The 14,415-nt window shown below is 52.0% G+C and overlaps 4 protein-coding genes across 4 annotated transcripts; 3 read left to right on the top strand and 1 right to left on the bottom strand.

The window, feature by feature from the left end:
- Nucleotides 1-1,721: 1,721 nt before the first annotated feature.
- On the top strand, nucleotides 1,722-2,324 carry CLUP02_11558 (uncharacterized protein; the record flags this gene model as incomplete). Its single annotated transcript, XM_049290526.1, has 1 exon — nucleotides 1,722-2,324. One exon carries the CDS (start codon nucleotides 1,722-1,724, stop codon nucleotides 2,322-2,324), a length of 603 nt encoding a protein of 200 aa, XP_049147671.1.
- A 543-nt stretch (nucleotides 2,325-2,867) lies between these two features.
- On the top strand, nucleotides 2,868-3,182 carry CLUP02_11557 (uncharacterized protein; the record flags this gene model as incomplete). The annotated part of the gene is made up of 1 exon (XM_049290525.1): nucleotides 2,868-3,182. The coding sequence occupies one exon, from the start codon at nucleotides 2,868-2,870 to the stop codon at nucleotides 3,180-3,182; it is 315 nt and encodes a 104-aa protein (XP_049147670.1).
- A 3,224-nt stretch (nucleotides 3,183-6,406) lies between these two features.
- On the bottom strand, nucleotides 6,407-9,336 carry CLUP02_11556 (fatty acid desaturase; the record flags this gene model as incomplete). The annotated part of the gene is made up of 7 exons (XM_049290524.1): nucleotides 6,407-6,514; nucleotides 6,623-6,760; nucleotides 6,857-7,257; nucleotides 7,315-8,482; nucleotides 8,896-8,993; nucleotides 9,040-9,208; nucleotides 9,292-9,336. 7 exons carry the CDS (start codon nucleotides 9,334-9,336, stop codon nucleotides 6,407-6,409), a joined length of 2,127 nt encoding a protein of 708 aa, XP_049147669.1.
- An 840-nt stretch (nucleotides 9,337-10,176) lies between these two features.
- CLUP02_11555 (uncharacterized protein) lies at nucleotides 10,177-14,393 on the top strand (the record flags this gene model as incomplete). Its single annotated transcript, XM_049290523.1, has 16 exons — nucleotides 10,177-10,211; nucleotides 10,245-10,464; nucleotides 10,527-10,670; nucleotides 10,726-10,812; nucleotides 10,888-11,557; nucleotides 11,600-11,752; nucleotides 11,801-12,088; nucleotides 12,182-12,506; nucleotides 12,695-12,728; nucleotides 12,804-12,922; nucleotides 12,984-13,050; nucleotides 13,136-13,407; nucleotides 13,463-13,598; nucleotides 13,656-13,827; nucleotides 13,964-14,097; nucleotides 14,166-14,393. 16 exons carry the CDS (start codon nucleotides 10,177-10,179, stop codon nucleotides 14,391-14,393), a joined length of 3,084 nt encoding a protein of 1,027 aa, XP_049147668.1.
- Nucleotides 14,394-14,415: the final 22 nt, after the last annotated feature.

The following is a 14,415-nucleotide window of genomic DNA, read 5'->3' as shown; positions in this document are numbered from 1 at the left end:
TGTGTCCCATGTTGTCTTCCAATTTCTTTGGAAGTTGGTGAAAGCACCATGCGTGTGATTGTGCTAGGAGACCAGGAGGGGAGGAGACATAACGACCGAGCAAAGACACGCTCTTGCCGATCAGCAAGTGATCAGCAAGTCGCCACGAGGACCACGAGTCTTCAACTGCCGTGCCCCTTGGGTGAAAGATTCTCCAACAGACCCAATCCTACGGTCGGAGCGGGCTCCATGGGTCTTTGTTCAGGCCAGCAGGTCCACTATCCGCAAACGGCCTCCGGGATCGTGGGGATAAAGACTTGTGCAAGGAGCCCGGGGAGCCGTAGCCTCTTCTGTAGATGCTAACCGCACCGCACCTTGCTGTATATCTCCTAGAGACAAGGAGCGAAAGTGAGACATGGCTGGCACCAAAGGTTTGCCCTAGGCCGCTGCGAGACACGGGCTGGCTGACGAGTAAGACAGGAATTCTCCGTGCCCGGGGGGCAGTCCACCGACCTAGCAGCAAGCAAAGTACCTACTCATATCAATTGAAGTGTGTCCCGAAATGCCGGCACATCAACTGAGACAAGCTGTGATGGGTTGGAGTCTAGAAACGGTCTTCACGTTTTCCTCGTTCGAGATGACGTCGGCAGCAGAACGGAAACATCACCGAAGAGTCTCGGCCCTGAGATCAGTGGTCGCGCAGGCAACTGCCATTCGGAGTGGGTCTGCCGAAATTATGGGTCACCGGCGCCGTGTCCCCGTATCACTGCTTACCTGCAGCATTTTGGCGACCTTCCTCTTTCGTCCGTAGACCAGCGCGAAGTTTTTCCTACACCAAGCTTGGAGCCGAAGGATTGCGTCTCCATCATGCCAATGTAGCGTCGTCTGAAGTTGTGCCGCCAGCTTGACCGATTTAGAGTCTAGGTAGGTGGTCTCTAAGAGGGGTGTAAGAGCAGGGGATAGTAAGGCGCATCTCTTCCTTCGATACCCTGCAGAGTGCGGGGTCTCCCGCCGTCCGGCCGAATCTGTCATCTAGTTAAGGTAGTTCATCGCAAGTAGGCAAGTTTAGCTGGCGATAGGGTAGCCTCCGTCGCGGATAGAAGCGCAAACCCGATCTGCCGGGTTCTCTAGATGGAAGCTTGGTCCACCATGAATCGCATCGCCGTATACATCGGAACTCTCCCGTAGAACACTTCAACTACGCCGCTGACACCATCGCATGAAGGCTATGGCATTCGTAGCTTCAAGCCATGGATCGTGGCAAGCATGGCATTTCGTCCGTCCCAAAGGAACGGAACCAAACTTGCGTGGCTGAAGCCGCTGGGCATTCCTCGGCAGACGGCTTCTTCTCCTATTTCAAGCTTAGTGCGCGCGTTCTCGCGACAAAAGTCATTCCAATTCACCCACGTTGCCTCTTTGTTTTACCAGACATTCGAACAACAAAAGCCATCCTCCCAGCGGCACCGGTAGGCGGCCGCATTTGATCAATTGACGTCAGCCGGAATCTTCCATGCCACTTGCCCGCCTTAGGAAGCTGTTCCGCTTCAGGCGCATCCTGCTGACCACGTCCACTTCGCCTGCCTTGGGAAGAGTAGCCTTATTTCTCTCAATCCCACATAACATACCTTTTGAGAGAGAAGAAAAAGCCCTTGCAACAAACCCCCGATACTCGCTCACGCCTTTACCTACCGCCATCTTACCGCCATCTCCTACACCATCTCACCAGCCAGCCGCCAAGATCGATGAGTAACCTCCAAGCCCGCTCGCTCTTTCGGCCCATCGTCCTCATCGTAGCTCTCATCTTCGTCCTCTCAACCTGGAATCGCAGCGGTTCCTCCCGAGACACCATGGCGGAAGAGAACCAGCACGCCGGCGCGCTATCCAAGCTCGCCCTCCGCATCCGTCAGACGTCGGAAAACCCTCCCACCCTATCCTTCTCCGTGGAAAACAAGCACGACGCCCCGCTGACCATCCTCCGTTGGAACACGCCCCTCGACCCCCTCGCCATCCAGGTAGGCCTCGTCTCCATCACGCCCGAGGGTAAGAGCGAGCCGATCGAGGTCCACACTGTTCAGCTCCGCCGGATCATGCCGCCGCGCCCAGAGGACCTCGTCACCCTCCAGCCCGGTGAGAGCCAGGAGCAGGAGATTGTCCTCAAGGAGCCCATCGTGGCGCTCGATTCGCTCGGCAAGACGGCACGGGTGGCTGTCAAGGGCAAGTGGCAGGTTGTTTGGCCCACGACGGCGGACAAGCTTAGCCAGGCAACGCTCGAGAAGTTGCAGTTTGGCGAAGGGGTCTTGACGGGTGAATTTGAAAGTGAGACGATCGATGTCACGATTGGTTAGGACGTCTCGGCAACTTAGTCAAGTCACACGAAATCGATATTTTCTCGTTTCCTCGTTACACCACCTGTCAAACTATTGCAAACTGTCGATTCACTTCCTCCTTCCTCCCTATCTGATTCAGTATGACATTCCTATCGTGACCTGGTCCTAATCATACGTCCGTTTGTCAAATCCAGGCACCCTGTCACGCGAGAGCTTCTTTGCAAACGTCAAAAATAACGTGTCTCGAAAACGTGGCCTGGGCATGGTCTACGGGGGAACCTGGCCGACCAGCTGAATGTGACGACGAGGCAAATCACATTGTTCCGGAAGGGCCTGTGTAAGTAAGCATAGGAAACGTCCAAGTCAGGATGTCTCAGAGGAATATGCCGTGTTCGGACTAGATAGCTCTAACTCTTCTAGGATCGGGAGGTACCTAACCCCATTTCTCTTCTTTGAGGCTGGGCTAGAGTCCTCGCGCCTGTGTGCCCTTCATCTTGTCCTTCCTCTCCTTGCCGACTCTCGGGAGCAGGATTTCGGCTTCAATCTAAGTCACATCAGCCGATGCCCGGGGTGGACGGGAAGATAGTCTCAGATCACCGCCAGCAACTAGGTATCCCGCTCCGATTCCCGTGGATCGTGGACGACAACACTCCAGTAGTCGACTTTAGCACCTGTAGAGGCAATATCAACAAGGCGCCAAACAACTACCGAATCTTTAGAGCCCGGAGAGACGTTGCCTCTTCGGACAAAGCGGCCAATCTAAAAAATCGGCGGCCTCGAGACTGGAAGCCCGCCGGCCCCAATGTCTCGGTGCTGTCGTTCATGCCCCCGCCCACACTGCCCGTCCGCCGTTCTCTTCTGTTGGTAGACTGCTAATACCAAAGAGCCCTGGCTCTTCTCGCCACATCGCTGTCAGCAATGGGACGGTCGAGACTCGGTCCCGCCTCGTGTGGACCACGTTAGTCCCTCGTGAGAAAACGCTTTCTCCGCATGGCATCCTCTTTCTCTGCTGCCATGAGGGTCGCAAGCATGGCTTTTCCAACTTCCGCATGCAGTTCGAATGTGTCCTTCGTCCTCCTCCGATACTGATCCAAATACTATCACGGTTCCACAGACTAGAGAAGTCGAATGTAGGCCCGGACCCTGGACAATTCGGAACCCACTCCGACGTGCCGTGCATTTGACGGGCGTTGCCCCCCTCCCTAGAGTAGGGCCGTTACTTGAGAAAAAAAAACGATCTGCTGTCCCAAGACGTACTCTCTTTCCGCATCCATCAAACACGTTCACGCGTCTTCCACGTTCACGGCGCTCCGAGGCTAGACCCGCGCAAAAGGACCACGAGCATCGTTGAAGACGGAGAATTTCTTGCAGCACAAGTCCACGCGGTCCACGGCTTCAACTGCCGTGACTGAGACACCACGCAGACCAGAGTCGAGAACACTCATGACGAAGTCTCTTGCTTACATTTGATACGTGCTTGAAGTCGGGGTTCACTAGTTTATGGAGTAGCGGGTTTAGACAGAGAGTCCAAGGTCTTGCTGCAGGTTGTTTTCGTCAAGTGTGGCGGTCAGCAACTCAACGTAACTGGCACTACAGTATATTTCAAATTGATCAGGGATACGTCCAACTAGGCCCTAGTCTCTTTCGAACTTGTCTCTTTGCAGTATCCTTTTCTAGTCGAGCACTCGATTACTATTACGGTCGTATCTAGTAGAACCTGTTACGATAGCGCGGAACCCATCAGTATCAATGCCCTGCAAGACCTAGGTTCACACCACACACCATCACGACCAGACCAGACCAGCGGTCTTCAAGCCTCTTAATTTTTCGAATCATCTGTTGAAGTTTCGCGCCGAATGCTCATACACGTAAAGCTTTCCTCTGCTGAAGCAATATCTCCACCTACAATGATTGTACCCCCTCTCTTAAATTCCCAATCTTGCTTGATGTTGTCAAAGCGAAGAGTCACAATAGCCTTATAAGCCTAAACGTATCCTCAGCTATCAGGAATAAGTCAATCTCAGTCTCAGCTGCGAAATACTATCTTGAAACCACGACAAGTATTACCGAGGGGATCAACTCAGATATCGTATCCAGACTTCAAGGCTGACCTGTTTCTCAGTAATATAATACGTAAAGTAGGATGCCAGTACTCTTCCGATATTCAGGAACATTCTTTCATATATTGGTGTTCTTTATTTAGTCTTAAGACCATTATCACAGCAGAGGACTTGTTCATCAAGGTAGCTGACGTTGTCTCGCATTGTGGCAGTTTAGTACCGTCACGAATGCACTGCTTGAGGCAAGATGATTGGGGGACTACTGACGCATATTCACATCGACTGAAGTAATACAATCAATAGACCGGCGTTGAAATTTGCAAAAATCGCCCTTAGGATGGGTTATTGGGTATTCAGAGTGGAATCAGAGGTCGGCGTGGTAAGATTAGAGCTCAGGGGCCTGGGGGGGCAAATGAGTGGTAGGAAGACTACTAAAGCAGAGAGAGAAGCCATGCTCGGTGATTCATATGCAATGTGTGCTCCCTATGTGGGAAAGGTAGTCGGGACTGTGGAAGTTCCCCTGTACCTTGAAACCGCGTGACACGGCAAAGTCGACTGAAGCCCAAGATGGCTCATATCTTGATTTCACATTGACCGATATCTGAAGTTGCGAGAGAAAATTGATTACGAAGTGTTCCATGCCAGCCCTCACGGGCCAAGCACCCTCTTCTAGAATAGAATGTCGAGAAGGAAACCTTTCCACTCTGGGAACGGGTTTATGTCACTTCTTCAGGTGGATCAACAATGACTCCGTTTTTCAATTTTGCTGCAGCGTTTCATACAATCAAGGTGTCTAAATCTCAAGGAGCACCTTTAGGCTAATAAGATAGGCAGATACAAGCATCGAGGTGACGGGTAGTGCATACATTCACCCAAAGAGCCTCGACAACTAGACTGATCACACCAATACATCATATTCGATACGTGAAACAGATTTTACCCAAAGCCGGTACCAATACAATAGCAAACACATAGCGTACGCCGAAAAATTCAAGCAAGACGTCAAGATAACAACACCCGCATACCACCGGCCTCGGATCCTTAAACGGCACTCCGGCCCCCTCTTTTCTCCCCACCTTCGGATCCGCGCGACCCGGAGCGGTCGGAACGGCAGTACGGCAGAGGTACAATGTCATCTCGGTTAGCAAATACCCACGAGATACACGCATGCGCACTAACGCCGAGTACCGCGTAGACGCGCGGTCACGGACCCTATTCCCTTCCTCCCCCAAGCCACGAGCACCATCAGGGTTGGAAAAAATACTACTAGTATTTAGTATTAGTCTAGTCTAGTACTAGTAAGTCTAGTATTAGTCCACCCTTGAAAATACTAGACTAGTATTAGTATACTAATAGTATACTAATTAGTACGAAATATACTATTTATAGTAATTTTATTATTATTTTTAAAAATTTAAATATTAGTTTTAATTAATTCTAAAAAAATTCTAAAAAATATAATAAAAATTATTTCTATAGTAAATATGAGTAAAACTATTTAATGAAAAAATATTTATAATTCAAATTTTGAATTCTTAAAAAATCTGATAAAAAACTAAAATTTTAAGAGTATTCTATTTAAAAAATAATATTTTAGTTTTTAAAATTATATAAAATAAGCTTTTGATACTTTTATTTTAATATATATTAATATTTATAATTAATTATTAATTATTAATTAAAAAAAATCTTTTTTTCAATACATACTAATTAGTATACTAATACTAGACTAGACTAGACTAATTTCCAACCCTGAGCACCATCCTCCCGCCTTGGACCCCAGGTCTTGTCTGCCTGCCTTTTGTTACCATCGGGTGGTCACTCATTGGTCCGTCCGGATTCGAGGGCGTCCGGCGTCCCGGCGTCCGCAAGGTCGCGTGTGCACCCCGCATTCTCTCCACGATCAGGATGAATTGAGCCGAACCTTGCGTATTCTCTTAGCTCCTGGGCTATTTCCCAGATTCACATCACCTCGAAGAAGCAACCCCAAAGCAGCAGAACACCGGTACAAGGATTCGTGACAGACGAAGTGATCGCGGATTAGACCTTCTCCCGGTTGATGGCGCTGAATGCGGCTGCCATGCTCATCACGTTGGACACGCTTGTCAAGAGGTGGCGGTGTGATCGGAATGCTCGGAAGCTATCATTCTATTGCTTGTTCTCTCTCTCTGACTTCTGTGTCTATGGATCTATCCATTTGGTGCAGGTATAAAAATGCTAACGCCTTGCCAGTTATTTGCACTTTATCTTCTGTACCGTCTCCAGGCCACCCTGAGCTCCCGTGCTCGATTCGACATTACCACGGCGTCCTCGAAGATCGCACATTAAACGGAGACTCGACGGCATGGCCCAGAGCCAGAAGCACTCGGCGATACGAATCACCAAAATCCTACACTAGCATATGTAGAGAGGGCCGTCATGGACCAGCTCATGAGAAGACACGACCTTTCTTTCTTTTTTTCAGTCGCTCAACTCCGTAACTTAGTTCACCGCACCCTTGATAGGCGCGGTACCGAGACCGTTGTGGTTGCGGAAGAACAAGACACCCTTGCCCTCGCCCTGGGCATCAGCACTGGGCTCAACCCACTGGCACATACGCGCAGACTTGTACAAGGCCTTGATGAAGCCAACCGGGCCATCCTTGACGTCAGCACGGTAGTGCTTGCCCATAACGGGCTTGATGGCGTCAGAGGCCTCGTCGGCGTTGTAGAAAGGAATGGTGCTGATGTAGTGATGAAGGACGTGGGTCTCGATAATGCCGTGGAGGAGGTGGCGTCCGATGAAACCCATCTCGCGGTCGATGGTGGCAGCGGCGCCACGGACGAAGTTCCACTCACCAGCGGTGTAGTGAGGAAGAGTAGGGTCGGTATGCTGGAGGAAGGTGATGGCGACTGAGAAGAAGAATTAGCTGACAGTCACAGAATCGAAACGAGCCTTTTGACACTTACCGAGCCAGTGGTTAACCCAGAGGTAAGGAATGAAGTACCAGACCAGAAGGTTGGACCAGCCGAACTTGTTGCCGAGGAGAGCGAGAACGGTCATGGTGATGCCGACACCAATGTCAGAAGCGATGATGAGCTTGGCGTCCTTGGCCTCGAAGATGGGACTGCTGGGGTCGAAGTGGTTGACACCACCGCCGGCACCGTTGTGCTTGCCCTTGCCGCGGCCCTCACGCTGGCGCTCGTGGAAGTTGTGGCCGGTGACGTTGGTCATAAGGTAGTTGGGCCAGCCAACGAGCTGCTGGGCGATAAGCATCAGGAGGGTGTAGATGGGGGTCTCCTCAGCCAGCTCGCCGACTTCGTGGGCCAAGCGGCCAGCACGGGTGGCCTGCTGCTCGCGAGTGCGGGGCACGAAAACCATGTCACGCTCCATATGGCCAGTGGCCTTGTGGTGCTTGCTGTGGGAGATCTGCCAGCTGAAGTAGGGAACGAGCAGAGCCGAGTGAAGAACCCAGCCGGTGGCGTGGTTGATGGTCTTGGAGGGAGAGAAGGCTTGGTGACCGCACTCGTGGGCAATGACCCAAAGACCGGTTCCGAAGAGACCCTGGAGAATGGTGTAGACGGCCCAGAGAACGACACGAGCAGCCTTGGAAGGCACGTACTCGGGGGTAGCGAAGTTGTGGAAGATCAAGAAGGTGGTGGTGAGGCAGAGGATATCGCGGGCGATATAGGCGTATCCCTTGAGAGCAGAACGCTCGAAGCAGTGCTTGGGGATAGCGTTGTGGATGTCCTTGATGGTGAAATCGGGAGGGGTGAACTCGTTGCCGTAGGTGTCGTACAGCTTGGTGTAGTTGGCCTTCTTTTCGAGGACGGCATCGTCAGAAGCCATAGACGACAAGGACGTCGACGAAGCAGAAGGACGGGGCGAATCCACGGGCGAAGCCATGGCAGTAGAAGGAACCGAAGCGTCGGTCTCGGCGGTGTTGCTGGTGACGGTGCGGCGGAGAACGGGGTTCTGGCCGGCCGGCGCAGACGAAGTGGTAGAAGCCATAGCGGCTGGTATTATTGTGCTGCTGCTGCTAGGGAAGAGAAGAGGGACTATGAGAGCAGCTTGGGTGATGTTGCCTCGGTATTGGATGAATACACTCAGAGGAACGGTTGACAAGTTCCAATGGCCCTTGGGAGAAGAGAGAGGGATACCAATTGGGTCGCGGGGAGGGAACAGAAATCAAGAATCGCAAGCGGGAAAAAGGAGGAAGGGAGGGGAGTAATAAATGAAGGCACTCTGGGAAAAACCTCAGGTCGGTATCGGGTCGTGGCGGAGGCGAAAAGACAAAATAGTTAGCAAACGATGGGTCGGGACGGGGCCCGTTGTCAACTGTGTCTCTCCAGGGCCTTGGCTCGCTAGTACCGAGTAGTAACAAGTGGCCGGTCAGGTACCGTAACGGATGGAGCGAAAGGAGATCCCTGTGACTTTTTTTTCGGAGGAGTGAGTGGTGTGCAGGTAAACTGGACCATCTGTAATAAACTGAGGTGAGGTCTGCTTGGTATCCGTACGGAGTAGTGGTGGTGTTCTGTGCTCTACCTTACCGTGTATGGTATGCTGTGTGCTGTCTGTCTGGCCTCGGTTCCGTTTTTGTTGGGGACGAACTGGAGAGGGAAAGAGAGGTAGCTCCGTTGCTTGTGGCCTGCGGGGATTTGCAGGGCACGGTGCAAGGGGAGAAAGAGCAGGACCAGGGACGGGAGGGACGAAATGCGTGGCAGGGAACGAGGGATGGGGGGCCACCGGGGCACCGGGGGGTGTGAAAGCAATGAAATGTGTTCGTGTCAAGTCGTGCCGTGTGGTGGTCGGTTGCTTTCCTTCCTTTCTAATCCCAATTGCTGTTGGATTTTTCTGCTGGGCCTTGATGTTGATTGAGTTACCCACCAAAGGAGGACGATGTGGAGGAAGGAGGAGGCAAGAAACCTAAGTCAAGTAACCCGTACATCCACTATTTGGGCGAGATACAAGATTGTTGCATCAATTATCATGTGTTGGGAGGTATCTTTCCTCTCCACCTCCTTCCGTCTATGGGCTAAGGTACTCCGTAACGTCACTACCTTCCATCTATGCGAGTACCTTACCTTACCTCAGGTAGCCTTTCCGAATCCCATGAGAGGCCGGACGGAAGGAAATACCGAAGCTGGAAGATGTGCCTGGTCAAGTATTTGGATCTATTCCTTCCCATACGGAGTATCATTAGGTAAGGAAGGCATTGCAGTTCATATCACTGGAAGGCAGGAGGGGCGCATCTGGACGGCGTTCAGACATCTAGACACCGGGCTTTGGTTATGCCAAATGCCATTGAATACCTTACCTTAGGTATTCAGGTACTCATTATATCGATGGATCACGGCATACTTTGTCAGATACTTCGTCTTCCTCGGCTATTCTTGATAACGGGAGTTGCTCGCCTCCCCACAGCAGCAACAACTCGACACTCACGAGCCAAAACCCGGCGTACCGTTTTTTTTTTTTTTTTTTTGGTGGATGAATAGCTTGGCGATGCCGAATATGAACAGAATTCTTGCAGCTTTCCCAAACCTTTTATTGGAGAAGGCACACCTTTTTTTCTTTTTCTTTTTCCGCGCCAGAGGGGAAGGCAAAAGATCGGCTGAAAAAGAATTTTTGGGACGAAGTCGGCGGTCTGAAGGGTCTTGGTTCGGTACGTACCCGGCTCTAGTATAAGGCGAAAAGGAAGGAAGGAATGGGAGTTGGGAATGCATCAGTCGTGCTTTGATGTACATCTACATCCACCAAGATTCTTCCCGCCTAGATTCTGACTTTCCTTTGCCTAGACACATTGTAGCCGCTACCTTCTAACCCAACCTATGCAGTCCACCTGCATCAGACGCAGCTTGCAGCAGTGAGGTACGGTAAGGTACTTGGAGACCTGAAGCAATGGAAAAGTGCCTTTGACTGACCGTTCCTCACCCACGCTGCAATGCTGCATTTACCGCACAGACTCGAGGCAAGGCATTCTGAGTCTTCCATTGACCGTGCTGAATTTCGCCCTCTTTCTCTTCCCCTTCCTCTTGGAGCCGCTATTGACACGCGACGGTATTTGCATCAGTCTAGATCCTCTCGCCGTCCCCGCCATTGCCACTGTTTGCATCTGGGTCATGTTCCAGCTCCCGGCAGCAAATCTACCCCTATTGGGAGGCGAATTCATGCCTGGCAGGGCAACACATGGACCGCTCCATTGCAACGCGAGACAGGCACCATATCCGCTGTCTCTTTGGTCACTGGTGTCTGGACTTTGGAGCTCTCTTCTGAAGCTCTTACCAGGTACCCGTACCTTTCGGCACCGACATACCTCGACGGGGTTAGGAGTACCGAGACTTTGAACCGTATCTCTTCGCCCCATGCCTCCCCCTCAGCCCTCCGTTTCTCAAGCACTCTGGCACTTTGCGGCTTGTCTCCTCGTGCTTCACTACCGCCTGGCTCATGCTGATGCATCCTTACCTGTGGCCCACTCTGGCCATGCTCCAACTTCACCGCCCTTCGAGCTAGCCGGCTGAACTCTGGAGCTTGAGAGGCAGATCAGAGCCAGACTGTGGCAAAGTCAATTTGGTTCATCACCAGCAGCAGCAGCAGCAGCAGCAGCAACAGAATGCCAGATCCCTCAAATGGTCCCGGATGGCCTCGATAGTTTGACGTCGGACTCAACCACAATACCTACTGTATCTACCGTTTCCATCGGAGGCCTGCAGATCCTAGGACAGCCTCTTTTGGAGACCCGAGTTGGACATATCTTGCGCAAGACAGCCTATGCTGTCACTGCTGTGGTACCCAGGCCTTCAACCTACGGGCTGGCAGTATCCAAGACACAACCATGTAAGTTGAAGCTGATTTGCCGCCCAAGATGCATCAGGCGTCCTGCCGCTCCCGTTCTGCCTCCTCCCGGGTCATACTTGCGCTCTCTGACGTCTTGTCTCGTAGCAAACATGCAACACGCAGACTGTCGATTGGCCTTGTTCTTGAAGGTGGTGCAGTCACCGCGCGCCCACCAGTCACTCACGCAAATGTCGCCTACGTTTGGCACAAACCGGCGTTCGTCCGTGCATGTGAAGATGGCGCTTGTTCGGGGCAAGATTCAGATCGGAAAATCCTCCAGTCGTAGACGGCGGTGGTGTGGCAGCTTAGCCAATATCGAGTCAGATCAACAACCGCCCCCAACCCTGCACCATTCGACCAGCGACAGCAATTCTGGTCCGTTTTGATCTCACTACATGCCCGAAAACCGCACCGCAGCAGTCACTCTGTACATTGGTTGCCGTGCGTTGAGAAGTCCTTTCCGCCGACTTCCTCCAACTAATTCGCGATCAGGAGATTTGACTTCATTGTGGGATGTCTCTGGGGCGAGACTTGATATAAGTACACGGCGGAGACTCCTCTTGCGTCGCAGTAGGCCAGGGCCAACATGCTGGATTTCGAATTGTTGACAGGATCCAGGCATCATTGGGGATACGATCGATAAAAGGTGCCCGCCGTCGTTCAGCCTTCAGGGACGGCAGTACGTACCCGGGTTCCCCACGCTTCTTGGTGGGATGACAGGGATGAGCAAAGTATACGTACCTCTGCACGCAAGGAAGTGGTCCTCCATGTTTTCTGTTCCCATTCTTTCAACCCCACGAACGAAGCAGCGGAAAGCAGAGCGGACTGGGAAGACGCGACAGACTGGAGCCTCACGATTGGCCAGCAACGTCTTCAGCCTGCTCCAGCCAATCGGGAGTAGAGCAAGTTGCTGACGCGGCTAGCCAATCAAGGGCCCGCAGCTGGGGAAGGGATTTGAATCTTGAATTGACGCCCTCGCTTTCGTCGACGACGTCCAAGGAAAGAAAGTGGCCAAAGATGAGCCTCTCACCAGCTGGCAACATTTCTCAATCGCTTCGCATGGCATCCAAATTTCACACCGGAATTTTTCAATGCACAAGGGAAGACCGATGATAGACACTACGGCAATTGGACTGGACTCTACTCGACTTGCCTCGGGCAAACCCGCGAGACAGAGGATGAAACGACCCAGGATCGAGTCGCTCGACGACCTCCACAGCTCACAGCTTGAACAGGACGTAAAGACCCTGAAACAAGGGTGGGAACGCCGTTTTCTGGAAGCATCATGGCATTCCAGGGTCCGGTTTTTGCCTGCTTCGCTTCTGTAGGTAGCGCTGTGAAGATCAGTCACTCCCTTCCCCCCCCTCTATTACTCTTTTATTTTTATTTTTCATTTGCTGCCCTTGAAATTTTCTGTTGGGGTTCAAATTTGTTGAGATGGTTGCAGTCCAGGGCAGGGCCTTGTCGCGATGGCAGAGCTTCATTGGTACGTACTGACAGAACCCCACTCAGATGGATGAATCCCCGGTCTTTGCTCTCACAAGTCGTGACTTCCTGCTCTCTTCCTAGGGATACGTACCTCGGGAACTTTAGCACACGCCAGTCTTGATTCCTTCTTGAGCCTGGAATGTTCACATCCGATGGATACCTTGCGGTGAAAGCACACAGCAATGCCGGCCATTATGATATTCAGTGGACTGGGAAACAAAGCTCCATCGCCTTTTCAGAATCCCGATTATCGTGGAGACCTTCTATCGAGGTTTCAGTTCCACCTAACGCTGAGACCATCGAGATCCCCAAGGACCAATCCCAACATACTCAATTACACGGGGGACAAGGATTGGGACAAGCTGGCAAGTAGCTTGTTGGTAAGGTCTCTCTGCTGCTTACAGCCAATTTTCAATTATCACATGGTAATTGTTCGATATTGATCCTGCTCCGTCTCCCGCCCAGCCTGGAATGATATCCGTTCTGGCAGTAGACGAAGAGCACGCCAGGGGCAAAAGTATGCCTCCTCAATCCATCACTCAGAGGCCACGGCCCACAGACAACGGCTATTTGCACGACGCTTCTGCAATCTGTCTGCTCATCGTGGCACTCGTGCAAGTCGGGCCCACCGTCGCCTACTGTCGTGGACTTGTGGTGTGGTGCCGTCCGCTTCTCATTCCTAACGAACCCGAGGCCGGGCCCTTTTTCACGGACCACAGGGCCGACCTCCTTCACATGTGATTTGCTCCCCTCCATAGGATAGCGAGAAGAGGCGGCAGTGACCACTGACAGGCGCCACAACCTACTCCAAAGGTCACGACATTTCTTTTCACCCCTTGCTAGCACGTATATCCGTTCCGTTAGCTTTGCAGAGGAATCAGGGAACGATGGTATTGGCACTCTGCTGATACCTCCCCCTCTCGGCAAAGTGTCCTGCGAGTTGACGGACCAAGCACGACTCGGGGGCGAGAGATCGTTTGCCTAGCAGTGCCACTGGCTAGAGGCGGAACATTCCCTTCGTCCCGTCTGGCCGCGGAGGGCTAACGCTCAAGCAGGTTTACTCACCCTAGCTTTTTTTGGAGGAAATCCAGGGTTGTGTACCTACTCCGTATCTGCTTCGCATCGTCTCTTCGAGGAAGAAGAGGAGAAGATTCGTAGTAGCACCAATCAACAGTAGCTTGTGAAAGATTTTGCTTCTTGCGGTTATAGATGACCATGTCTCGTAGGGCTTTCAGCTGACGACACTTTTGTCTCGGTTACCCCAGTACTAGTCCGGATGACTGACAGCTCTAGCTCCAGCATGTCACTCGAGGAGAGTTTACGAGTTGCGAGTTTTCGATGAGACATCCCCGAGAGCCACAGCCTCGAGCATACCTACCTTACTCATGCTTCTCTCAGTCTTGCCTACCACTAATTACTCACATGCTGTCTTCACTTGAAGTAGGTAATCGAACTTGTTGAAACCGGTTCAAAATCGCAGCGAATCGTGTCACAGATTACCACTACGGAGGATCCCCCCAAGTCTCAGTCAGGTCCATATTTGGCCTCCTATTCACCGCCTCAGTCCCGAGACGTGGAACAACGCTTCCCTGACCGCCAATCACACGATACGCGAATACCGTTTCTCACCCAGACAGCCTGCTGCATAACAAACAAGCCCCTCTTCGACACCTATTATCACTCATATCCTTATCAAGAATACCTGTCGTCCAGGGCCTCGTGACAGCCTGCAGAACAATACCTAG

This window comes from Colletotrichum lupini, chromosome 6 (genome assembly GCF_023278565.1).
Source record: "Colletotrichum lupini chromosome 6, complete sequence".
Lineage (NCBI taxonomy): Eukaryota > Fungi > Ascomycota > Sordariomycetes > Glomerellales > Glomerellaceae > Colletotrichum > Colletotrichum lupini.
Note: the sequence above shows the minus strand (reverse complement) of the source record. Positions and strands in the feature narration are given on the sequence as shown.